Genomic DNA, 27,203 nt, shown 5'->3' with positions numbered 1-27,203 from the left:
ATTGTGCCACTGCACTCCATCCTGGGTGACAGAGTCAGACTGGATCTCAAAAAAAGAAAAAAAAAAAAAAAGAAAAGAAAAAAGAAAAACATACCTCACAAAGCTAGGCAAAGAGCAATGTAATAAGGAGCAAATGCTGACTAGTTCATTGATAAAATGCTGAAATCATGATGGCTATTCACCTGAAGAAGAAGTGCTACCAATGTGACTGACAACACTGATGAGCCGGTAGGAATGAGGCAGATTTCCTGTCTGGAAAACAGAAGTGGGTATAACTTTTAAGTCTTCATTTGAATAAAAGCAAAACACTGAATATAAATTTATTATTAAAGCTGACATGGCTAAGCTTCGGTGTGTGGCATAGTAAGAATCAATTTAAAAATCTGTTCATACCCTTTGACCCAAGAATTCCACCCCCAACTAAGAATTTATTCTAAGGAAATAAGTCAAAAGAAGAGTATATGTATTGAATTATTTACTGTGGCATTATCTAGTGAAAAGTTGGAAAAATATACCCAATAATAGCTGACTGGTTAGTATATAAATTCAATATAATAATATTCAGTGATATAAAAAAACTACATGGATCAGGAACATGTTAACCTTTTTTCCAAACCCGTATGAATGCACACAGTAACTATAGTTCTATTAAAAACAGTTACATTAAGAGTTAGGCATTGGACAAGAGAACAAAAATATTAAAAAGAGTTGCTATGTTGCTGTAGGGATCAGAGTGAACTTTTATATTTTAAAAAATACGATTAAAATATTTTTGGTAAAATAAAGCAAAACTGGCCAGGCGCGGTGGCTCAAGCCTGTAATCCCAGCACTTTGGGAGGCCGAGACGGGTGGATCACGAGGAAGGGAGATAGAGACCATCCTGGCTAACACGGTGAAACCCCGTCTCTACTAAAATATACAAAAAACTAGCCAGGCGAGGTGGCGGGCGCCTGTAGTCCCAGCTACTTGGGAGGCTGAGGCAGGAGAATGGCGTAAACCCAGGAGGCGGAGCTTGCAGTGAGCTGAGATCCGGCCACTGCAGTCCAGCCTGGGAGACAGAGTGAGACTCCGCCTCAAAAAAAAAAAAAAAAAGCAAAACTGAAAAGTGATATTCATGCACTGCAGACAACACTATAAGGTAAAATTTGGGGAAGGAAGGCCAAGCATGGAGGCTCACGCCTGTAATCCCAGCACTTTGGGAGGCTGAGGCGGGTGGATCACGAGGTCAGGAGATCAAGACCATCCTGGCTAACATGGTGAAACCCCGTCTCTACTAAAAAAACACAAAAAATTAGCTGGGTGTGGTGGTGGGTGCCTGTAGTCCCAGCTACCCAGGAGGCTGAGGCAGGAGAATGACGTGAACCCGGGAGGTGGAGCTTGTAGTGAGCCAAGATTGGGCCACTGCACTCCAGACTGGGTGACACAGCAAGACTCCGTCTCAAAAAAAAAAAAAAAAAAAAAAAAAAAAATCAGGGAAGGAATATGGCTATATGTAAACCAGATATTTAAAATGTTCATAAACTTTAATTTAGTAATTTACTTCTGGAGAATACAAAAGAAGAAATTCTAAAATATAGAAAACAAATGTGTGAGCCAAGAGCACATGCCACTGCACTCTAGCCTGGGTGACAGACCTTGCCTTAAAAAAAAAAAACAAAAAAAAAACTCTCTGTTCGGCTAGGTACAGTGTGGCTCAGGCCTGTAATCCCAATACTTTGGGAGGCAGAGATGGGCGGATCCCTTAAGGCCAAGAATTCCAGATCGGCCTAGCCAACATGGTGAAACCGCATCTCTACTGAAAATACAAAAATTAGCCAGGCATAGTGGCTCCTGTCTGCAATCCCAGCTACTCAGGTGGCTGAGGCACGAGAATCGCTTGAGCCCAGGAGGTGGAGGAAATTGCAGTGAGCTGAGATTGTGTCACTGCACTCCAGCCTGGGTGACAGAGCGAGACTGTCTCAAAAAAATTAAAAAATAAAATAAGGAAAATGCTATAAGCATACAGTTTCCCAACTTCTTATCATAGTGAAAAATTACAAACAACTTAGACAAATACTCAATGTCAGCTAAAAAGTAAATAAATATGATATTCATTTGAGGCAATATAGTACAGGCATTAAAAATAAGCTTATAAATAACTACTCTTCAACAAACAGGATAACCTGGGTGCGGCAGTGTGTGCCTCTAGTCTCAGTTATTTGGAAGGCTGAGGCAGGAAAATCCCTTGAGCCCAGGAGTTTGAAGCCAGCCTGGGCAACACAGTGAGACTCTGTCTCTAGAACAAAAAAAAACAAATGAAATAAAAACTATACTTATGACTTTTAAAAAAGCATACATGGAGGTGAGAATAACAAAGAAATATGTCAAAGTGCTGACAGTAATTGTGTCAGGATGGTAGGATCCTGGATAATCAAAATTTGAGGGGAAAAAGCAATTATTTAAGGGAGAAAAAAGGGTTAAAAAAAAAAAGAGTTCAATGTGCCCTAATTAACATCACCAATTCAACAGTTTTCAGTGAGCAACAACTGTTTTTGGTATTTAACTATGAAGATGATAGTTATTCAGTGTAACTGAAGGTAATGTTTTTTTTCTCCCGAGATGGAGTTTTGCTCTTGTTGCCCAGGCTGTAGTACAATGGCACAACCTTGGTTCACTGCAACCTCTGCCTCCCAGGTACAGGCGATACTCCTGCCTCAGCCTCCCAAGTAGCTGGGATTACAGGCATGTGTCACCACACCTGGCTAATTTTTGCATTTTTAGTAGAGACGGGGTTTCACCATGTTGGTAAGGCTGGTCTCGAACTCCTGACCTCAGGTGATCCACCTGCCCCGGCTTCCCAAAGTGCTGGGATTACAGGCGTGAGTCACCACGCCTGTAACTAAAGTTAGCCTGGCCAACTAAAGGTAATTTAATACACACATGCCTTTACTGAGTTCTTACCTAACATGCATACAAAGTGGTCAGGATGTATTCCTGTTTTTTTTGTTGTTGTTGTTTTGAATCTTGCATGTGAAAAATGAACAGCAAATGACAAGAGAAAATGAGACTATGTAATGGCTAGTGCAAGGGCCAAAATGAACCTGCAATGGACACTGAATGTGGGGCCTTTGAAGTAAAGAGCAGGAGGAGTGACACTGAATCTGACCAACTGTCCTCAGGGATGAAAACAATTACCTCAGCATTTCTTTTCAGTTCCTCAGCTTCAGCTTCTGTGTACTCCATATCAAAAACATCCTCATTTCCAGAGTCCTCATCAGAACCCAATGCATCCACAAAGGAGTTGTTAAACTCTGAAGAATACAAACACAAAATCTTATAAAAGTTCTTGGAATAGACTGGACATGGTGGCTCAGGCCTGTAATCCCAGCACTTTGGGAGGCCGAGACAGGTGGATCACCTGAGGTCAGGAGTTCGAGACCAGCCTGACCAACATGGTGAAACCTCGTCTCTACTAAAAATACAAAAAAAAAAAAAAAAAAAAAATTAGCTGGGAGCGGTGGCTAATGCCTGTAATCTCAGCTACTTGGGAGGCTGAGGCAGAAGAATCTCTTGAACCCGGGAGGCGGAGGTTGCAGTGACCTGAGATTGCGCCATTGCACTCCAGCCTGAGCAACAAGAGCAAAACTCTGTCTCAAAAAAAAAAAAAAAATTCTTGGAACGGACATAAGAGATGTAATTAGAAAGATAAAACAGCTTGAGGTACACATTTATCATTCTAAGAAAACATAAAACATAAGAGGGTCCAACATGTTCAGCCCACTCGGGGAGAACATGGGAGACATGTGTATCTGTAAAATAAACGCTCTTTTTCTTTTAAATATATTTATATGATAAAGGGATCTAACCCTCATAAGAAAGGCATAAAATTAGAAAAGAATATAATTTTACATATAATCCAATTTCACTAAATTCTATATAAGCTATATATGTTAGATTTCAAGTACTTGGTGTTATTAGCAAACATAAATTATCCTTACAGAAAAAGGATTATAAAAAGGTCAATGTTCTTTTTTTCTTTGTATTAAATCATCTCTTGGCCGGGTGTGGTGGCTTATGCCTGTAATCTCAGCACTTTGAGGGGGCCGAGGTAGGTGGATCAAGAGATCAAGACCATCCTGGCCAACATGGTAAAACTCCTTCTTTACTAAAAATACAACAATCAGCCGGGTATGGTGGCACACGCCAGTAGTCCCAGCTACCCAGGAAGCTGAGGCAGGAGAATCACTTGAACCTGGGAGGTAGAGGTTGCAGTGAGCCGAGATTGTGCCACTGCACTCCAGCCTGGCAACAGAGCGAGACTGTTTCAAAAAAAAAAAAAAAGTTCATTTCTTGAAATGTACCAAAAAAGCTAAAGAAAATTCAACCTTTAACTCTTAAATTTCACCTAAGATATACTAAACAAATATAAGATCTATATTTTTTAACAGTATGTGTCCATTGGAAGCATCCATCTTTACTAATGGTGTTAAATAAAGAATCCTAGGAGTATTTGTACATAAATGGTTATTTGCTTTAATATATAATTAGCTCCACTAAAATCACAGTATAGTGTGACTTACAATCACATGAATATCTAAGAATGTGGCTGGGTATGGCGGTTCATGCCTGTAATCCCAGCACTTTGGGAGGCCGAGGCGGATGGATCACCTGAGGTCAGGAGTTGGAGACCAGCCTGACCAAAATGGTGAATTCCACCTCTACTAAAAAATACAAAATTAGCTGGGCATGGTAGCTCATGCCTGTAATCCCAGCTACTTGGGAGGCTGAGGCAGGAGAATCACTTGAACTCGGGAGGCAGAGGTTGCAGTGAGCCGAGATCACGCTACTGCACTCCAGCCTGGGCAACAAGAGAGAAACTCCATCTCAAAAGAAAGAAAAAGAAAAAAGAAAATCTAAGAATGCAAAGAATAGGAAAAGAGAATATAACATCAAAATTCTAAGTTGGAAATACATGTGTGACTGACTCAGCAGACCTAAGAAAGCCAAAGCCATACCCCAAGCCTGCAACGGAAAAGTTGAAAACTAATCTAATTTACATCACTGAATGTTCAAAAGACACAAGAAGACATGGAAGAACCAGGCCAGGCATGGTGGCTCACACCTCTAATCCTAGGACTTTGGGAGGCCGAGGCTGGTGGGTGAACTGCCTAAGATCAGGAGTTCATGACCAGCCTGGGCAACACGCCAAAACTCCATCTCTGCTAAAATCAAACACAAAAAATTAGCTGGAACCCGGGCACGGTGGCTCACGCCTGCAATCCCAGCACTTTGGGAGGCCAACGCAGGTGGATCACCTAAGGTCAAGAGTTCGACACCTGCCTGGCCAACATGGTGAAACTCCATCTCTACTAAAAATACAAAATTTAGCTGGACGTGCTGGTGGGTGCCTGTAATCCCAGCTACTCGGGAAGCTGAGGCAGGAGAACTGCTTGAACCTGGGATGTGGAGGTTGCAGTGAGCCAAGATCATGCCATTGCACTCTAGCCTGGGCAACAGGAATGAAACTCTGTCTAAAAAAAAAAAAAATTAGCCGGGCGTGGTGCTGCACGCCTGTAGTCCCTGCTACTCAGGAGGCTGAGGCACAAGAATCACTTGAAATTCAGGAGGCAGAGGTCGCAGTGAACAGAGAACGAGCCTCTGCACTCCAGCCACTGGGCAACAGAGCAAGCCCCTGTCTCCAGAAAAATGAAGACATGGAAGAACCAGGAACCAGGTACCTCTGAAACTGGAGGATAAGGAGGGGAGGGGATAAAATAAAGATTAGGTAAAAGCTGTTTGAGAAACAGATTCCTACATCTACTTCTTCTAGTCTCCTATCTCATGGACTTCTAATACCTGGTCCACATATTAATTCTGCCAAATGCTATGACATGTGAACCTTATGCTACCGAATGCACTCACTCATGACTGCCCGCTGACTTCCCCAGAATAAGCTCTTGAAAATTCACAGGGAACCTGAAGCCACATCATGTTTTTCTAGGACTCGTAACAGTGACAAAATTATAACTTTCATTAAACAAATGATAGATTTTTCTGCTAATTTTTCAAAATTAAAAAACATATTGTTAGAGATATGGGTATAGATGACAAAAATTATTTTGAAAAAAGCAAGCTGAAGATGAATACAAATGTTAGATTAGTGGTTTCCTCTGGGAGGAAGACAAAAAGGAGAGCTATAAAGGTTGCTTCTAAGGTTCTATTTCTTTACCTGGGAGGTATTCAAATTTGTTATCGAAAAACACATTTTAGCCTGTAATCTCGGCACTTTGGGAGGCTGAGGCGGGTGGATCACTTGAAGCCAGGAGTTCAAGACCAGTCTTGGCCAACATGGTGAAACCCCATCTCTACTAAAAATACAAAAATTAGCTGGGTGTGGTGGCACAACCGATAATTCCAGCTACTCGGGAGGCTGAGGCATGAGAATTGCTTGTACCCAGGAGGTGGAGGTTGCAGTGAGCCAAGACTGCACCACTGCACTCCAGCCTGGGTAACAGAGTGAGAGGCTATCCCCCACAACACACACACACACACACACCACACACACACACACACAGACACTATCCCCCACAATAAACACACACACACACACACACACACACACTCTCTCTCTCTTTATACGTTCTTCTATGTGTGAATGGTAATTTTACCATTAAAAAAAATGTAATTAAAATGATCTCCACACCTTGAAGACTTAACTCGGTAGCTCTTTTGAGGTCATCATCTTCTTTCTGTTCCCAAGCCTCCTAAAGGGAAAAGAACAAAAACTAAGGTATTTAAAGAGGTACTGATCAAACTTACTTAATGAAGATAAAATCAGTTTCTCTGGAAGCATTTGCTAAGAATGCTTTCTGTAACCTGATGGATGTTTAGAATATTACCTTTTGAGGAATGTGGGGAAGTTCTTTACTTTTTTCAACATTGTCCTCTTAAAACACAACCTTAGAAGTAAGCTGGGCATGTAAACTCATGCCTGTAATCCCAGCACTTTGGGAGGCCGAGGCAGGCAGATCACCTGAGGTCCGGAGTTCGAGACCAGCCTGGACAACGTGGTGAAACCCCTTCTCTACTAAAAATATAAAAATTAGCCAGGTGTGGTGGCAGGCTCCTGTAATCCCAGCTACTCGAGAGGCTGAGTCAGGAGAATCACTTGAACCTGGGAGGTGGAGGTTGTAGTGAGCCAAGATCACGTCATTGCACTCTAGCCTGGGCGACAAGAACGAAACTCCGTCTCAAAAAAATAAAAAACAAAACAAAACAAAACAAAGTGCCGGGCACATAGTAGATACAAATTTATGTCTTTCCTTTCCCCTGATTTATAGCATTTTCCTATTTCCATGGTATAAATAAATACTCCCACCATGGCCAATTTTAAGCTACTAACGTGACAGTGAACACAGAGTTGGGAAGGGCATATAATTGGCTCTCCCGAGCTGATTTTGAGAGCCAGCTCTAACATATCACTCACCTTAAGTCTGTAACAGACGGCGAGACAAACATTTCCACAAGATATTATTCATAGGTTTCTATTTTTAGTCTTGCTGAAGAAACTAAGACATATAGTGGATGCTTGGCAAATACTACACGAATGCCACTGACTATTAATTTTCTGATATATCTGAGGTTCTCTTAGAAAAAAATAGTACCTTCTGGCCAGGCGTGGGTGGCTCATGCCTGTAATCCCAGCACTATGGGAGACTGAGGCAGGTGAATCACGAGGTCAGGAGGTCGAGACCATCCTGGTTAACACGTGAAACCCGATCTCTACTAAAATTACAAAAAATTAGCTGGGCGTGGTGACAGGCGCCTGTAGTCCCAGCTACTCGAGAGACTGAGGCCGGAAAATGGCGTGAACCCGGGAGGCAAAGCTTGCAGTGAGCCAACGTTGCACCACTGCACTCCAGCCTGAGTGACAGAGCGACACTCTCAAAAAACAACAAAAAAAGTACCTTCAGTATCTCCTGAAATGTCTCAAACTAGATGACTATTTTTATTTTCATTTATGTAGAGATGAGATCTTGCTTTATTGCCCAGACTGGTCTTGAACTCTCGGCCTCAAGTGATCCTCCCACCTTGGCTTCCAAAAGTTCTGGGATTATAGGCGTGAGCCACTGCGCCCGGCATAGATGACTATTTTCATTATATAAGGACAGGGAAATGTTGAGTATAACAAAAAATTTCCTTCATCATCTTCAGAAAAGATAATTTACAAACAACATATGAATAAGAAAAAAATATACTTTCATATTAGAGTATAAAGTTATTTTATACTTTAAAAAATTTATTTTATACTTTCTTCAGAATAAGTCTACTCTGAAACCAAAAGGCAAGACTCTCTTACTTATTAACAAAATGACGCAGGTATACCAAACTAAAGACACGTCCTCTTATAACCCTATCCTCATATCTGAGAAGTTTTAACTGAGTCAGCTGATAACAAATAGTATGTATGTCTTTCATCTATGAAAAAAGGTGCTGAATTTTTTCTTTTTATGCACTATAAAGGAATTTTTGCTAAGAACTCAGACCGTGGTCATTTATATTAAAAGTAAGTTTTGGCTGGGCGCAGTGGCTCATGCCTGTAATCTCAGCACTTTGGGAGGCTGAGACAGGTGGATCACTTGAGGTCAGGAATTCGAGACGAGCCTGGTCAATATGGCAAAATCCTGTCTCTACTAAAATGCAAAAATTAGCTGGGCACCTGTAATCCCAGCTACTCGGGAGGCTGAGGCAGGAGAATCACTTGAACGTGGGAGGTAGAGGTTGCAGTGAGCCGGGATCATGCCCCTACACTCCAGCCTGGGAGACAGAGCAAAACTCCATCATATACATACATACAAACAAACATACACGTAAGTCTTCTACACTTTGGGAGGCGAAGGCAGGTGGATCACTTGAGGTCAGAAGTTCAAAACCAGACGGGCTAATGTGGTGTAACCCTATCACCACTAAAAATACAAAAATTAGCCAGGAGGCTGCAGTGAGCCAAGACGGTGCCACTATACTCCAGCCTGGGCAACAAAGCGAGACTCCATTTCAAAAAAAAAAAAAAGTTTTCCAATACAAATGACTATGATATATTACTGGTAAAATAGTTTGCCATCTTGATGACAAGATAGCTAGAGTAGAACTTCTTACAAAAAAAGAAAAAGAAAAACAAACAAACAAAAAAACCCTGAAACAGCTGGTTCTGAAATGGTTTTAAAATAGCAATTCTCAATCTTGGCTGCTCATTGAAATCAGTGAGGCCAGGCTCACGCCTATAATCCCAGCACTCTGGGAGGCCCAGGAAGGCAGATCACACAGTCAGGAGTTTGAGAACAGCCTGGCCAACATCATGAAACCCCCTTCTCTACTAAAAATACAAAAATTAGCCAGGTGGGGTGGCACGTCCCTGTAATCCCAGATACTCGGGAGGCTGAGGCAGGAGAATCGCTTGAACCCAGGAGGCGGAGGTTGCAGTGAGCCAAGATCGCACCATTGCACCCTAGCCTGGGCAACAGGGCGAGACTCCATCACAAAGAAACAAACAAACAAACAAACAAACAAAAGAAATCAGTGGGAGAAGCTTTTAAAAATCCATGTTAAAAGAAGAGAGATCCAAATGCCCAGACCACACTCCAGATCAATCGTATCAGAGCAGAACACTCCAGTATTTTTAAAGAAATTTTTTTTTTTTTTTTTTTTTTTTGAGAGAGAGTCTTGCCTGTTAGCAGGCTGGAGTGCAGTGGTACAATCTTGGCTCACTGCATCCTCCACCTCCCGGGTTCAAGCGATTCTCCTGTCTCAGCCCCCAGAGTAGCTGGGACTACACGTGCGTGCCACCATGCCCAGCTAATTTTTTTTGTATTTTTAGTAGAGATGGGGTTTCACCATGTTGGCCAGGATGGTCTCAATCTCTTGATCTCATGATCTGCCTGCCTCAGCCTCCCAAAGTGCTGGAATTACAGGCATGAGCCACCACACCCAGTCCACTCCAGTATTTTTAAAGCTCCCCAGTTAATTTGAATGTGCAGTTAAGATTGAGAACCAATGATCTAGAGAAATTAGATTTCTTTTCTTTCTTTTTTTTTTTTTTTGAGACAGAGTCTTGCTCTATAGTCCAGGCAAAAGTACAGTAGCATGGTCTTAGCTCACTGCAACCTCCACCTCCTGGGTTCAAGCGATTCTCGTACCTCAGCCTTCCTACTAGCTGGGATTACAAGTGTGCGCCACCACACCTGACTAATTTTTGTATTTTTAGTAGAGATGGCATTTTGTCATGTTGGCCAGGCTGGTCTCAAACTCCTGACCTCAGGTGTTCCACCCGCCTAGGCCTCCCAAAATGCTGGGATTACAGGTGTGAGCCACTGCGCCAGCCTAGATTTACTTTTTTTGAGATAGTCTTCCTCTGTCGCCCAGGCTGGAGTGGAATGGCATGACCCTGGCTCACTGCAACCTCTGCCTCCTGGGCTCAAGCAGCCTCTCAAGTAGCTGGGACTACAGGTGTGCACCACCACATCTGGCTAATATTTGTATTTTCTGTAGAGATGGGGTTCTGTTATGTTGCCCAGGCTGGTTTCAAACTCCTGGGCTCAAGTGATTTATCTGTCTTAGCCTCCCAAAGTGCTGGGATTACAGGCATGACCCACCCTATCTGGCCAAATAGATTTCTTTTCTCTTTTGAGACAGAGTGTTGCTCTGTCTCTCAGGCTGGAGGATAGTGGCGAGACCTCGGCTCACTGCAACCTCCGCATCCCGGTTCAAAAGATTCTTCTGTCTCAGCTTCCTGAGTAGCTGGGAATACAGGCGCACACCACCACACCAGGTTAATTTTTGTATTTTTTTTTTTTTTTTTGAGACGGAGTCTTGCTCTCTTGCCCAGGCTGGAGTGCAGTGGCCGGATCTCAGCTCACTGCAAGCTCCGCCTCCCGGGTTTATGCCATTCTCCTGCCTCAGCCTCCCGAGTAGCTGGGACTATAGGCGCCCGCCACCTCGCCTGGCTAGTTTTTTGTATTTTTTAGTAGAAACGGGGTTTCACCATGTTAGCCAGGATGGTCTCTATCTCCTGACCTTGTGATCCACCCGTCTCAGCCTCCCAAAGTGCTAGGATTACAGGCTTGAGCCACCGCGCCCGGCCTATGTATTTTTAGCGGAGACAGAGTGTCACCATTTTGGCCAGGCTGGTTTAGAACTCCTAGCCTTAAGGGATTCACCCATTTTGGCCTCCCAAAGTGCTGGGATTACAGGCGTGAGCCACAGTGCCCAGCTTAGATTTCTTAATCTGATTATCTGATGAACCCAAAGCAGGCCTCAAACAAGCACTAAACCTACCCACTCATTCCAGGGAGTCTTGGTAAATGTTTACTAACATGACTGGGATTGCACAGGATTAGATAACTATGAAAAATCAGACCTGTAAGTCAGATCCTATTGCCTATAAATCTGATATTTCAGGTGACTGTAACAGTGGAAAACAAGTGGCATAAAGTGAACACTAAAGAATAGGTTACTACATAAAGAAAAGAGCAAGGGCTGGGTGCAAATAGCTCATGCCTATAATCCCTGCACTTTGGGAGGTTGTGGTGGGAGGACTGCTTAAGCCCAGGAGTTTGAGAACAGCCTGGGCAACAGTGACCCTGTCTCTACTAAAAATAAAAAAATGAGCTGGGCATGGTGGGTGCTCCTGTGGTCCCATGTACTTGAGAGACCTAGGTAGGAGAATTGCTTGAACTCAGGAGTTTGAAGCCACTGCATTCCAGCCTGGACAACTGAGCAAGACCCTATCTTAATAAATAAACAGAAAGGCAGATAAATGTTCTAACACTAAAATCTGAAAATTAGATTTTAGATACTATTTCTGATAATTCTGTGTTCAAATAATTCACAAAAATTTTTTTTTTTTTTTTGAGACGGAGTCTCGCGCTGTCACCCAGGCTGGAGTGCTGTGGCCGGATCTCAGCTCACTGCAAGCTCCGCCTCCCGGGTTCACGCCATTCTCCTGCCTCAGCCTCCCGAGTAGCTGGGACTACAGGCGCCGCCACCTCGCCCGGCTAGTTTTTTTGTAGTTTTTTAGTAGAGACGGGGTTTCACCGTGTTAGTCAGGATGGTCTCGATCTCCTGACCTCGTGATCCGCCCGTCTCGGCCTCCCAAAGTGCTAGGATTACAGGCTTGAGCCACCGCGCCCGGCCAAAAATTTATATTCTTAGAAAATAACCAAAACAAATACAATGCCTTAAATAAATTATTATAAAATCATGGTGGTATACTGGCTGTTTCTACAGCTTGCAAAATAATGCGGGACTGGGAAGCCAGGCATGGTGGCTCACATCTGTAGTCCTAGCACTTTCGGAGGCCAAAGGAGGAGGACTGCTTCAGTCCAGGAGTTCAAAACCAGCCTGGGCAACATAACAAGGCCCTGTCTCTAAAAAATTAAAATAGAAAATAAAAATAAAAAAAAATAAATAAATTTGGACTAGGAATAATCTACAATATCCCATCCTGTTTTAGCAAGCAATGAATTATAGTTATCAAAGGTAACCAACAATACATTTTATTGTATTTGGATTTTCAAAAAAGGAAAAACTACCCATGTACCTGTTTCAAACCCAGGCTGGAGTGCAGTGGCGTGATCTCAGCTGACTGCAACCTCCGCCTCCTGGGTTCAAGTGATTCTCCTGCCTCAGCCTCCCAAGTAGCTGGGACTACAGGCATGTGTCACCATGCCTGGCTAAGTTTTACATTTTTAGTAGACAGGGTTTTCTCATGATGGCTAGGCTGGTCTCAAACTCCTGGCCTCAAGTGATCTGTCCGCCTCAGCTTCCCAAAGTACTCAGATTACAGGCATGAACTACCAAGCCCTGCCTCAAACAAGTCTTTTTTTTTCCCCAATGACTTACTGTATGTAAATCATCTGGAACAATATCTGACACATAGTAAGTGCTCAACACATTAGTTATTATTATTCTATTTCTCAGGAAAGATACGTACAGAGAAAGTAGCAATATAAATATCTCTTACTTGCTCTTGAAGGCTCTGAGCCAGTGCCTGCTGAAGCTCTTGCTCTTCCCTTTCACGCTCCATATCATACTGCTGGAGCCAATCAACCTCTCCCTGAGATCCTTCTGGAGTTTTGTTTTCTTTATTCTCATCACAGTCTTTAGTTATCTCAGTAAAACTGGCAGGATCTGAGGAAGCAGAACATAACATTAATTTGGAAAATCCTCTCTAATAAATGGAAATTTCTGAACTAGAGTGACACCTACTGTTCATAAAGGAATTTACCATAATTTCATCTATAATTTGCTTAGGACATACAATTTCACCTTACTAGATCTACGTCAGGGTTGATCAACCTTAGAGCTGACATTTTGGGTGGGACAAGCTTTTGTTGGGGTGAGGGGCGAAGAGTATGTCCCGTTCATTGTAGAACGTTTAGCAGTGTTTCTGGTCTCTACCTACTAGATGTCAATAGCATCCACCCTCTACAGTTGTGAAAACCAAAAATGACAGACATTACCGTATGTCCCCTGGAAAGCAAAACTGTTCTTTTTTGAGAACAAATGATCTACAGTAATGGTTCTAAAAGTTAATTAATCATCAGAAACACACTATGTAAAGATGGGGAAGAAAAAACAGCCATAGGTCATAGTGTCACTTGACCAAGTACTGGAAATAAAATATTGTTTAGAGCAAATGAAGCAAGAATTAGGCCAAAATGATCAAGAGATTTTCCCCATTTATTTTTTTGAGACAGTGTCTCGCTCTCTCGCCGAGGCTGGAGTCCAGTGGCACGATCTCGGCTCATTGGAACCTCTGTCTCCTGGGTTCAAGCAATTCTCGTGCCTTAGCCACCAAGTAGCTGGGATTAAAGGTGCACGCCATCATGCCCAACTGATTTTTGTTTTAGTAGAGATGAGGTTTCACTATATTGGCTAGGCTGCTCTCAAACTCCTGATCTCAGGTGATCTGCCCGCCTTGAGCTCCCAAAATGCTGAGATTACAGGTGTGAGCCACTGTGCCTGGCCGATTTTCCCCATTTATCACACTGTATGTTGAACATGTGTTTAAACATTAATAATCAAACAAGGATTGTATATATCTAAATCAAAAGAGTGTATGGCAACATACAGTGTATGTTTAAAACATTCAGGAAGGTAAGAAATCCCCACTCCCCTCCCCTCCCCTACCCCTACCCCCAGGCTGGAGTGCAGTGGCTCACTGCAACCTCCACCTCTTTCAAGCAATTCTTCCGCCTCAGACTCCTGAGTAGCTGGGACTGCAGGTGCCCGCCACCATGCCCGGCTAATTTATATATATATACACACACACATATATGTGTATATACACATATACACACATATATGTATATATACACACACATATACACATATATGTATATATCTACATATATACACATATATGTATATATCTACATATACACACACATATGTATACATACATATTTTATATATATATATACACACACACACACAGTTCTTTGAGATGGAGTCTCGCTCTGTTGCTCAGGCTGGAGTGCAGTGGTGTGATCTCGGCTCACTGCAACCTTTGCCTCTAGGGTTCAAGCGATTCTCTTGCTTCAGCCTTCCGAGTAGCTGGGATTACAGGCCACTATGCCTGGCTAATTAGCCACCATGTATGGCTAATTTTTGTATTTTTAGTAGAGATGAGGTTTCACCATCTTGGTCAGGCTGGTCTCGAACTCCTGACCTCGTGATCGGACTACCTCGGCCTCCCAAAGTGCTGAGATTACAGGCATGAGCCACCATGCCTGGCCTAATTTTTTTTTTTTTTTTTTTTTGAGACGGAGTCTTGCTCTGTCACCCAGGTTGGAGTGCTGTGGCCGGATCTCAGCTCACTGCAAGCTCCGCCTCCCGGGTTCACGCCATTCTCCTGCCTCAGCCTCCCGGGTAGCTGGGACTACAGGCGCCACCACCTCGCCCGGCTAGTTTTTTTTGTAGTTTTTAGTAGAGATGGGGTTTCACCGTGTTAGCCAGGATGGTCTTGATCTCCTGACCTCGTGATCCGCCCGTCTCGGCCTCCCAAAGTGCTGGGATTACAGGCTTGAGCCACCGGGCCCGGCCCCCTGGCCTAATTTTTATATTTTTTTTTGTAGAGATAGGGTTTCACCATGTTGGCCAGGTTGGTCTTGAACTCCTGACCTCAGGTGATCCGCCTGCCTTGCCCTCCCAAAGTGCTGGGATTACAGGTGTGAGCCACCCCTCCCGGCCTGTTCCTTCTCAATCTCTAGACTATGGCTAGCTAAAATAAACAGGATAGTTATGATTTTCTTCTGGTTATCTGAATTGTTAGAGCAATAACATTTCATGATTTTTTTTTTTCAGACTGAGTTTTGCTCTGTCGCCCAGGCTGGAGTGCAGTGGCACAGTATCTGCTCACTGCAACCTCCGCCTTCTAGGTTCAAGTGATTCTCCTGCCTCAGCCTCCCGAGTAGCTGGGATTACAGGTGTGCACCATAACACCTAGCTAATTTTTTATATTTTCAGTAGAGACGGGGTTTCACCATATTGGCCAGGTTAGTCTCGAACTCCTGACCTCAAGGGATCCGCCCACCTCGGCCTCCCAAAGTGCTGGGATTAACAGGCATGAGCCACCATACCCGGCCATTTCATAATAACTTTATTATTATCATTATTATTATTATTTTTATTTTTTTGAGATGGAGTTTCACTCTTGCTGCCCAGGCTGGAGTGCATGATTGTGGCTCATTGCAACCTCCACCTCCCAGATTCAAGCAATTCTCCTGCTTCAGCCTCCCAAGTAGCTGGGATTCTCCTGCCTCAGCCTCCTAAGTAGCATGCACCAACACGCCAGCTAATTTTGTATTTTTAGTAGAGGCGGGGTTTCACCATATTGGTCAGGCTGGTCTTGACCTCCTGACATCAGGTGATCCATCAGCCTTGGCCTCCTAAAGTGCTGGGATTACAGGATTGAGCCACCTGTAATAGTAATTTTCAATGCCTGGCCCATAGTAATTTTCAATACAAATACAAGCGTTAACTATATCAAACATTACTAAAGTAAACCTCCTCATCAAAAAGTATTTAACTGGCCAATAAGAATTACCTTTATATACTCATGCTATACATATTGTTATTGAGTTTGTATATGCTCTTTACCTGCCCTAATACTGTATTTTATTTTTTGAGAAAGACTCTTGCTCTGTTGGCCAGGGTGGAGAACAGTGGCACAATCTCGGCTCACCGCAACCTCCACCTCTTGGATTCAAGCGAATTTTTCTGCCTCAGTCTCCTGAGTAGCTTGGATTACAGGTGTGTGCCACCACAGCCAGCTCATTTTTTATTTTTAGTAGAGACAGGGTTTCACCATGTTGGCCAGGCTGGTCTTGAACTCCTGATCTCAGGTGATCCACCTACCATGGCCTCCCAAAGTGCTGGGATTACAGGTGTGAGCCACTGCGCCCGGCCCCTAATACTGTATTTCTCTGGAGCACAGGTAACTCTGAAGTTTACAGCATCTTGGCTTTAGATTCTAAGTCAGCAACTAGTTAGCATTTTGAGTTGTACTGAATTGCTGAATATTTATTAAAAGAGGAAAAGAAACTTAGGATTCATTTGGTGGAAAAATCCCAATTGTTCAGAAAAATTATATTACAGATAATCCCAATTAAACACACAAAAAACAATTATCCTAGAGATGTCAATAATTTCTTCCTTTCTTCTATTATTGGAGAAACGACCCTTCCCATGGCCTAGAAGGGGCAGCTTGGAAGTCTACATGACCCTGCCTGTCTCTCCCATCTAAGCCTGCTGAACTGGGAATGGATTATTTGACTCAACCAATTAGATTATCTGTTTTGGAAATTTGCAACTGAGATATACAAAGTTAACTGATGATGAGCATTTCAAGTGGAAGGAAGACTTGGGGGTTGACGTTGCTATTTTAGAGTATAAAATGAGTATTATTACTTTTATTATCAAAACATACTCAAAAATATGACAGAGTAATTTTTCTTAACTAATAATTTTGAGCACTCAATGATTCAATGTACCTCAGACAATCCTGGATTATACTAGTAACTAATCCATGTGTTAGAAAGCAGATCAAGGAAGTTTCCTTGAAGATGCTAAAGTCAATATACATTTGTCTTCAGGATAAGATTATCAGACAGATACAGAACCTATTTAAAAATCTACGGGGACAAACATGGCCATGAAGTAATAATCTACTTTTAAAGATTGCATAATGGATCAAAAGGGATTCATGTGTTTAACTGAACATTCTTACACTGAATATACTGTTTGCTTCTTCCCCACACCCTAATTGAAGCCCGTTCTCTTCCTGATATTCTATATTTCAGTGAATGAGATAATTTTCCACAGTTTCTTTTAAAAGACAGATATCTGAGGATCATATTTGACTTCTCCCTCTCATTCACTCCTCACATAAGATAAATGATTATTTCCTAACCATCTCTTGAATCCATCAACTTTTTTTTTCAAGCCAAAACCTTGGCTTAGGACACCACTAACTTCTGGTTTGGACTACCGCAACAATTTCCTAAGAGGTCTCAGGTATTACTATAGTTTTTCTCTAACTTCTGTAGCCAGAACGGTCTTTTCTTCAAGCATAAATCCTTACAAAATAATTGTTTGCTTAAAATATCCAATAACTTCCTAATGCCTTTGAAACAAAAGCCCAAATTCCTAAACATGGCTTTAGGCCATGCAAAAACCGGAGACTATTTAGATCTCTAGTCTCATCTTTTGCATTTCCCCTTTAACCATATGCTCCAATCATGCAGATCACTCTGAACTTTCTTTTAGGTCCACTAACTTCCTGTGGGCTTTCTCATTTCTGAGTCTTTGTACACACTATTCCTTCTGGCTAGTGTCTAGAGACTGTGAAACTTTACTTAGTATTCCTACCCCTCCTCAGTTGATTCACAAGACAGCGCAACTGTTAAGTCACAGATATTTATTGAGAATATGTGCTGAGTACTGTTGTAGAAGCTGGGGATATAGTGATAATTAAAGCAACATGGTGCTTGCCCTCAAGGAGCTTAAGTGCAAAAGCTCTGAGATGAGAATGGCCTGGGCATATTTGAGGGAGGGACAGAGAGAGGGAGAAAGAGAGAGAAAAAAGTACAGATTTCAGGAAGACATCATGGAGAGTGAGAAAACAAAGTATTACCGAACTGACTAGTAGCATTTAGTGCCCATTTAAGAGTGTAGTCCTGAGTTTAAGGAAAGTTCGCTCAACACAGTTTTGTGATTTTCTTTAGCAATCATCAGCAGCTTGGGTGCAGGTATGGAAAAAGTAGCTAGTTGAGTTGGGAATTTGGGTTTTGTCAGGCTACTGCAACAGAAGAAAAGAGGAAGGAGATAAAAGGGTACCAAAATACGGCATGTGGCTGCCTAAGAAAGGAAGTGATGATAAGAGGGAGGTGCTGAACAGCAAAAAAGTAAGAGTCAATGGGTTGGCAGTGTTCATAAAAATCAAGTAATAAAGTCGGAATATGACACTAGGTAAGCTGGACGGAAAGAAGGATGAGGGAAGGATATTTCAAACAAAGATTTCAAAGGTGGTACAGTTATTGATGACGACAAAGTCTAGGGAAGTGGTTTTCACACTTTAGTATTGCATGAGAATCACTTGGAGGGCCTATCAAAACACAGACTGCTAAGCCCCACATCCAGAGTTTCCCAGTCAGTAGGTCTGAGGTGGTATCAAGAATGGGCATTTCCAGGAAGTTCACAGATTATATTTCATGATCTAAGTTCATACTTTGAGAAGCACTGGTCTAGGGTAATGACTTCTATAAGTGGGCAATCAAAATAGTGTCAAAGAAAAGATTTTGGAATTAAGATCAGAAACTGAGAAAACAGGCTGCTGAAAGAAAGGGATCATGACACTTCTTCAGACTGTCTTTTCTACTTAAGCTCTCTCCATAAGTGATCTCATATATTACTACAGCCTCACAAACTGACAAAATATCAAATTCATATCTCTAGTCTGAATTTCTTCCCTGAGTTTTAAACTTGTATATTGAAATGACTAGGTGAAATCTCCATTTGCCTGTTTAATTTTTATTCCTCCCTTGTCCCATCAACTGTGCCTTCCTCATATCAGCAAATGATACCACTATCTATCCAATTGCTCAGGCCAAAAAATATGTCTCCCTTGATTTTTTTCTTTTTCCCTTGGCATCTTTGTGGCGTTGATTAGAAAGATCAGCTGGGGCCAGGTGCAGTGGCTCACACCTGTAATCCTAGCACTTTGGGAAGCTGAGGGGGGTGGGGGTGGATCGCCTGAGGTCAGGAGTTCAAGACCAGTCTGGCCAACATGGTGAAACCCCGTATCTACTAAAAATACAAAAAAAAAATATTAGCTGGGCATGGTGGCGGGCGCCTGTAATCCCAGATACTCGGGAGGCTGAGGCAGGAGAATCACTTGAACCTGGGAGGCAGAGGTTGCAGTAAGCTGAGATCATGCCACTGCACTCCAGTCTGGGCGACAGAGAGACTTGGTCCGGCCCAGGAGAAAAAAAAAGAAAAGAAAGATTAGCTGGGGATGGCTAGATGGCTAGATATCCTCTTTCTTCTGGTGATCTCACGAGTCTTTCCTTCTCAATGTGATCTCTCCAGCAGGGCAGCCAAGTTTCTTACACAGCAGCCTAGGGTTCCCAAAAGCACAAAAGGGGAAGTTGCCAGGCAATCTTAATGTTTAATCACAAACTTGACACAGAATAAATTCAATCACATTTTACTGCATTCACATAGCCTTCCCAAATTCACTGTGAAGGAGTCTATACAAGAGTATGCATACTGGTAGCTATGGTTCACTAGAGGCTGTCTTTGGAGACTGTGTGTGTGTATACACACTCACTCACATTTTTCTTTTTTTTCTATGGAGCCATGTGAATACACTGTAATTGCAGATATTATAATACTTTACCCCAAAGCACGTGAGCCTGAATCTCTCTCTCTCTCTCTCTCTTTTTCCTTTTGAGACGGAGTCTCGCTCTGTCGCCCAGGCTGGAGTGCAGTGGCATGATCTCAGCTTACTGTAAGCTCTGCTTCCTGGGTTCACGCCATTCTCCTGCCTCAGCCTCCCGAGTAGCTGGGACTACAGGCCCCCACCACCACGCCCCGCTAATTTTTTGTATTTTTAGTAGAGACGGGGTTTCACCATGCTAGCAAGGATGGTCTCGATCTCCTGACCTCGTGATTCACCTGCCTCAGCCTCCCAAAGTGCTGGGATTACAGGTGTGAGCCACCACGCCCGGCCTTTTTATTTGAGACAGAGTTTTGCTCTTGTTGCCCAGGCTGAAGTGCAATGGTGCAATATCGGTTCACTGCAACCTCCACCTCCTGGGTTCAAGCAATACTTCTGCCTCAGCCTCCCAAGGAGCTGGGATTATAGGCATGCAACATCATGCCCGGCTAATTTTGTATTTTTGGTAGAGATGGGGTTCACCACATTGGTCAAGTTGGTCTTAACCTCCTGACCTCAGGTGATTCACCACCTCAGCCTCCCAAAGCGCTGGGATTACAGGCATAAGCCACCACACCCAGCCCAGCCTGAATCTCTTAATTAAAAAGCACACTTTCCTATATAACAATTATCACACCTAAGAATATTAACAGTAATTCTATTTATAATTCCAGTCTATACCCCACATTCTCATTTTTCCAGTTGTTTCCAAAATATTTTTTGTAGAATTTTTTCTAACCTAGACTCCTAAGGTTACTCACTACATTTGGTTGTCAGGTCTCTTTAGTGTTTAGTCAGGGCCAGTTTTTCTTCTAAAGCCTCCCATTATGGATTTTTCTAGTGTTCTTTGAAGTATAGGTTGTTTTTTCCCCATACCCCAGAGCCTGGAGACAGGGTGGGTTTCCTCTTTATTACCCACTGCCATTTCCAACTACTTTGTCTCCTTTCATGCCATAAAAACTGTAGCTCCCTTGAAGTGCATGATATAGGACATTGCTACATATTACCTCTTCCTGTAGCTGTCCCTTTGTTAATTTTATGAAGTTATAAGACTGGGAAAAGAACTGGAAAGGAGAGCAGAAAGCAGGAAATAAATCAGGAAGGGACAAAAGCACCAATATTAACCAGTGATACCTAAGGGCAGTGATTATAAATGTGATAAGGGGACTGCATAATGATACTTGTATCAAGAAGGAAAAAATTAATGCCTGTGTATAAAAACCATCACGTTTTTCTTTCCAGTTAAATGTGGATATACTAATTCTTATTTTACTTGCATGCAAAATAATTCAAAATTGAAGAGGTTCCAACTATGAGAATGTAGAAAATAATTTTCTGATATTCTAGTATTCTCTTCATTTTCAAAATCCTATGCTTGGTGTACCTGAAACACATTAGCAATATACAGTTGTTTAGATCTTGGGGCTATCAAGAGAGAAAAATTTGAACTGGTCATAGGAAAAGACAGTAAAAGTTATCTACCTAAAAGTTTCAAAATACCCACAGTACAAGGCAGGATGGCTCAGATCTGTTGTTCCCATTGATAGCTTTAGATAACAAAAAATGAATAAAAATTACCAAAAAAAAAAGTATAGCATTTTATGTACAGTCATGTGTTGCTTAATGATGAAGATACATTCTAAGAAATTGCATTAAGTGATTTCATCTTTGTGCGAACATCTTCGAGTATACTTAACACAAACCTAGATGGTATAGCTGACTACACATCTAGGCTATATGGTATAGCTTATTGCTCTTGGGCTACAAACCTGTACAGCATGTTACTGTACTGAGTACTGCAGGCAACTGTAACGTAGTGGTAAGTAGTTGTGTATCTAAATATATCTAAACATAGAAACTAAGTAATGCACTGTGCAGGGGATGGAGAACTTGAATTATTCACACCCTAACACCTGGTGTAAATTCCGATATAGGAAAACGAAAGAATTATATGAATTTCTTTTTCTTTCTTTCTTTCTTTTTTTTTTTTTGAGACGGAGTCTCGGTCTGTCGCCCAGGCTGGAGTGCAGTGGCTGGATCTCAGCTCACTGCAAGCTCCACCCCCCGGGTCTACGCCATTCTCCTGCCTCAGCCTCCTGAGTAGCTGGGACTACAGGCGCCTGCCACCTCGCCTGGCTAGTTTTTTGTATTTTTTAGTAGAGACGGGGTTTCACCGTGTTAGCCAGGATGGTCTCGATCTCCTGACCTCGTGATCCGCCCGTCTCGGCCTCCCAAAGTGCTGGGATTACAGGCTTGAGCCACCACGCCCGGCCATGAATTTCTTAAACAGCAGTGGTGAGAAAACCACCTCAGAACTGACACAAACATATATTAAACGCACATAAGAAGGTTAGCTTTACTACTGATGTATACCTAAAGGGATACGGCATACTTTACCACTAGTATCTGTGTACTAGTCACAATATTTGCTTCTCACTTTTTAAAGCTTTTTATAATACAGAATGAAAATGCCATCAGCCCTGTTATATACAGATCCACTTCACCTCCCTTTATTAGTTTTTATCTGAGAAGGAGTCTCACTCTGTCGCCTAGGCTGGAGTGCAGTGACACAATCTTGGCTCACTGCAACCTCTGCCTCCTGGGTTCAAGAGAATTCTCCTGCCTCAGCCTCCTAAGTAGCGGGGATAAGGGTCACGCCACCATGCTCGGCTAATTTTTCTACTTATCTCCGGTTATTTGGAGCTCATTTGTCACTACGAAACTTTGAAAGAGTTATGTTTTGTTTAACAGAGGTTTAATCTTCATTAAACCTACCCAGCTCTGTGATTGTTTTGGGCTTCTCAGTTTCCATAGTGTCTGGATTTTCTGGCATTTCTTGAATATCATCTTCTGCAAATCCAGTATCTGGACTGCTAGTTGGCTTATCATCATCTTCATGACTCAGAGATGGTGAAGCATCTCTTTTACTTATCTCCAAGACAGCTGCTAGAAGCTCTTCTTCGCTCATTCTGTCAAATCCCGAGTTTTCCAATTCAGATCTGTCAGGCTCTATTGGGCATAATTTTGAATCCTGAAGAAGAGAGTTACTTTTAGAAGAAACCAGAATACTTATAAATACAGCAATCTCAGTTAGCATTTATAGTAGCAACTTTATTTCTAAAGTGTCCTTTCTTCGATGCTTTGGGTTATTTAACAATCAATAACTGATATATAAACTAAATGGTGAGTCTAACTTTAAAAATAAATATATAAGAACACACGATTATTTTTTCTTGATAGAAATAAGCATAAATTTTGTAAAAATTTGGAAAATATGTAAAAATAGATAAATTCACTCAAAATAGATTACTCAGAGATAATTACTCTATAAGTATTTTCAATTTATTTTCTTCCAGATATATTTAGATTATACAGTAAATATTCCATCATTGTGCCTATTACACCATTATAAATGTTAGCTGGTATTTTTTTTTTTTTTTTTGAGACGGAGTCTCGCTCTGTCGCCTGGGCTGGAGTGCAGTGGCAGGATCTTGGCTCACCGCAAGCTCCACCTCCCGGGTTTACGCCATTCTCCTGCCTCAGCCTCCCGAGTAGCTGGGACTACAGGCACCCACCACTTCGCCTGGCTAGCTTTTTTTTGTATTTTTTAGTAGAGAAGGGGTTTCACCGTGTTAGCCAGGATGGTCTCGATCTCCTGACCTCGTGATCCGCCCGTCTCGGCCTCCCAAAATGCTGGGATTATAGGCTTGAGCCACTGCGCCCGGCCCTAGCTGGTCTTATTAATAATAAATGAGAAAAATAAAAACGACATCAAGATCATGTAAAGAAGGCCAGGGGAGGTGGCTCACGCCTGTAATCCCAGAACTTTGTGAGGCCAAGGTGGGCGGATCACCTGAGGTCAGGAGTTTGAGACCAGCCTGGCCAACAAGGCGAAAACCTGTCTTTACTAAAAATACAAAAATTAGGCTGGGCGTGGTGGCTCATGCCTGTAATCCCAGTACTTTGGGAGGCTGAGACCAGCAGATCACTTGAGGCCAGGAGTTCGAGATCAGCCTGGCCAACGTGGATAAATCCCATCACCACTAAAAATATAAAAAAATTAGCCAGGCGTGATGGCACGCACTTATAGTCCCAGCTACTAGGGAGACAGAGAATCGCCTTAACCTGGGAGGTGGAGGATGCAGCAAGCTGAGATTACACCACTGCACTCCAGCCTGGGTGACAGGGCGAGACTCTGTCTCAAAAAAAATAAAAAATAAAAAACCAAATTCAAAAATTAGGGAGATGTTGTGGTGCACGTCTGCAATCCCAGCTACTCAGGAGGCTGAGGCAGGAGAATCACTTGAACCTGGGAGACAGCGACTGCAGTGAGCCAAGATCGTGCCACTGCATTCCAGCCTGGGCAACAGAGCAAGACTTCGTCTCAAAAAAAAAAAAAAAAAAAAAAAAGATTACGTAAATATTCAAAAGTTGTTTTCTGGGAGAATTTTGGACTTTCACTCAATTTCTCATTCAAGTTGAGCAACCACAAACTACCTCTGGCTTTAAAGTAAGATAGGAAACAACTCAGAACAAAAATAACTACTAAAATAATTCTATTATTTAAAAAGGAGGCTTAAAATAAAATACAGTTGCATAAGATAATGCAAACACATAGAAAAGCTTAGATCTTCAAAGCATTAACTATCCATATAATTATCTATATATTAAGCCAATTAATAAATCCATAATTTAAACAATTAGATAACTTGGTTGTTCTGTTGATGTAAAATGTTCACTACAGTTCCCTCACATAAACAATTGCTACAGGCTGGGAGTAGTGGTTAATGTCTGTAATCCAAGCACTTAGGGGAGCTGAGCCCAGGAATTTTAGACCTGCCTAGGCCACATAGTGAGACCTTGTCTCTACAAAAAATTTTAAAAACTAGCCAGGCATGGTGGTGCGTGCCTGTAGTCCCAGCTACCTGGGGAGCTGAGGTAGGAGGATTGTTTGAGCCCAGGAGGATGAGGCTGTGGTGAGCCATGATTATGCCACTGTACTCCAGCCTGGGCAACAGAGCGATACCCTGTCTTTAAAACAAACAAACAAACAACACTGCTACCAAAACAAAGCAAGTAATAATTTGAGGACCAATATGCAAAAGTAGCTCTGAAGGGCAAAAAAAGAAAGTAATTTGTTCAGAACAACTAATTTATCATAAGTCTTGATCCATCTGTAAACAGACTGATTTCTGTAGCCAGAGAAGGCATTTTCCTTAAAATTAATTAGTTTGATGATGGTTATAAAAGACATTTGTTTGGACAGTAAGAGCTAAACAAATTTTTGTCAGATGTTTTAAGAAAATATTACTTACTTTTTCCAGGTCTTCTTGCTGCTGTTCGTTGCCTGACATTTCACAAAGTCTCTGGCTGAGGGCCACTGAACGTTTTAGTTCATCCTCACTGTCTGAATCAAGGCACAAAGCCAAGGAACTCTTGGATTTGAAGGTGAATTTCCTGTAATTTAAGGGGGAAAAAAAAAAGTCTGATAAACATTTGTCTTTGTTATTCTTTTGATGTAAAAATACCAAAACAAATTGCTTTTCCATTACGGAAAATTACTTAAGAGAAAAAAAAGATATATCAAAAGAGGTATATTTCAGCATTACCTTTGCCCCACTCCAAAAGAGCCATGCTTTGAAAACTGGACAACTCTTATGCTACTACGTATCATCAGTAAACTAATCATGTTGTACCTTTTTTCTTTTAATGATCAACCCCAATGAAATTTGCTATTGTCTTTATAAAGTATGCTACTGAATTCATGCAGGCATAGCAATGAATAAATGTTTTTGACAACAAAGTGCATGAAGACTAATTTGTGATCTTTTAAATTATGACCCATGCACTTTAAAAATAACAGTAACATTCCACTTATCCACTTATCTGTAGGTCAGACTTCTGGCAACCTCTACTTTCCAGAACATAGGGATTCCAAAGTAAGAAAAAAAGGCTTCTGAGGAAGGCAGTTCCAAAACCCATGTACTTAGAGGGACCCTTTCTTTCCCAGGAAATGGTGTATAAAATAGTGTATCAAGTTCATCAAGAAATGAGAGCTAAGAAATGAGAAAGAATAACCACAAGAAAGGCAAACAAGAACTATAAAGTCATTTAATGTAAAAGCAAACTGTCTAGTAATAAGAGCCTCTGAGGGCAATATCATATTGAAACACAGTGCAATAATTGATACTTAAAATGCTGATTCTAAGTCATTAAGATATACTTAAATTATCCTTAGTTATTTTATTTAAGAATGTAAGGAATAGCATAACATATTTTAGAAACATTTTCATCCAAACTGTTAAAAATTTTTTAAAAGATAAATGCTTAAAAGGGTAAGCTTCAGTTATATAAAAATTCACTTATGTGGAATCCTTTAATGATGCCAGATAAGTAAGGTGTTACTGTGTTGTCTTCTAGGTAAGCCGAAAATAAACTAAAGAAAAAAGTGGTAAAGGTCAAAGAACAAGAACTTTCTTTGATGTAGGTTAACATAAATTCATATGCAATACAAAAAATATATATAAAATGAAAACTGGGAAATACAATTAACCTGAATGTAAAAACTGAAAATAAACATATAGACTAATGGCACCAAGAAATAAGAGGCCAAAGTGGCAATCAGGAAAATTACATAGCAATGTAGATCAAAGAAAAGAGGCAAGTGGTCAGTGATAAGCCCAAACATAGTGTGTGGCTCAGGGCAGCCAAGATATCACTGCACTCCAGCCTGAACACTTGAAAAGCCTCCCATTATGTGCTCAAAAGGGTTTTTAGTATAATAGCCAATTAGCCATCTTAATTCCTCATTTCAGATTTCATGCTCACCAAGCAAACCTGAACATATTAATTTGTTTATCCAGATGAATATTTTGCTGAAGGAGGATGACACCTGGCTACCACTGCACCAGGGTCAAATGTGACAAAGGACATTGTAGAAGAATCAATGGTATTCTGGTTCATAACTCAGCCTCTTTTAAGTTTGATCGGCATGACAGGTCTTCTAGGGCCTAATCATTCTTTATTGATCAACTCCCAAATTTTCATACCAGTAGACCCTGGAGAACAGATGACCATGCCAAGGTACAATGATGCCCAATGAAATCAGTTCTTTCTTGCAACTACAGTGACTTGGTACATAAAGAGTGCATTCCATTAATAATTACTATATTTACAGAAGGCAGCTTGCCTGTAGCAATGAAAAATATTCATCCTGTAAATGCATCAC

At 41.7% G+C, this 27,203-nt stretch overlaps 1 protein-coding gene across 6 annotated transcripts in view; it reads right to left on the bottom strand.

Moving 5' to 3' along the window:
* The window catches only part of USP37 (ubiquitin specific peptidase 37), a 122,686-nt gene that overhangs the window by 5,530 nt on the left and 89,953 nt on the right, over positions 1-27,203 (bottom strand). For 5 of the 6 annotated variants that reach the window (XM_033230255.1, XM_033230251.1, XM_033230252.1 and 2 more), the window contains 6 exons: positions 25,291-25,432; positions 22,751-23,006; positions 12,998-13,164; positions 6,683-6,743; positions 3,175-3,290; positions 183-252 (listed from right to left, as the gene is read on the bottom strand). In XM_033230255.1, coding sequence (XP_033086146.1) covers positions 183-252; positions 3,175-3,290; positions 6,683-6,743; positions 12,998-13,164; positions 22,751-23,006; positions 25,291-25,432 — 812 coding nt within the window. Of the gene's footprint in view, positions 1-182; positions 253-3,174; positions 3,291-5,585; positions 5,726-6,682; positions 6,744-12,997; positions 13,165-22,750; positions 23,007-25,290; positions 25,433-27,203 lie in introns of those variants that run through there. The other variant, XM_033230256.1, reaches the window with a different exon arrangement.

This window comes from Trachypithecus francoisi, unplaced genomic scaffold, assembly GCF_009764315.1.
Source record: "Trachypithecus francoisi isolate TF-2019V2 unplaced genomic scaffold, Tfra_2.0 Lachesis_group13, whole genome shotgun sequence".
NCBI classification, from domain to species: Eukaryota; Metazoa; Chordata; class Mammalia; order Primates; family Cercopithecidae; genus Trachypithecus; species Trachypithecus francoisi.
The sequence above is the reverse complement of the archived record's forward strand: the minus strand, read 5'-3'. Positions and strand labels throughout refer to the sequence as shown.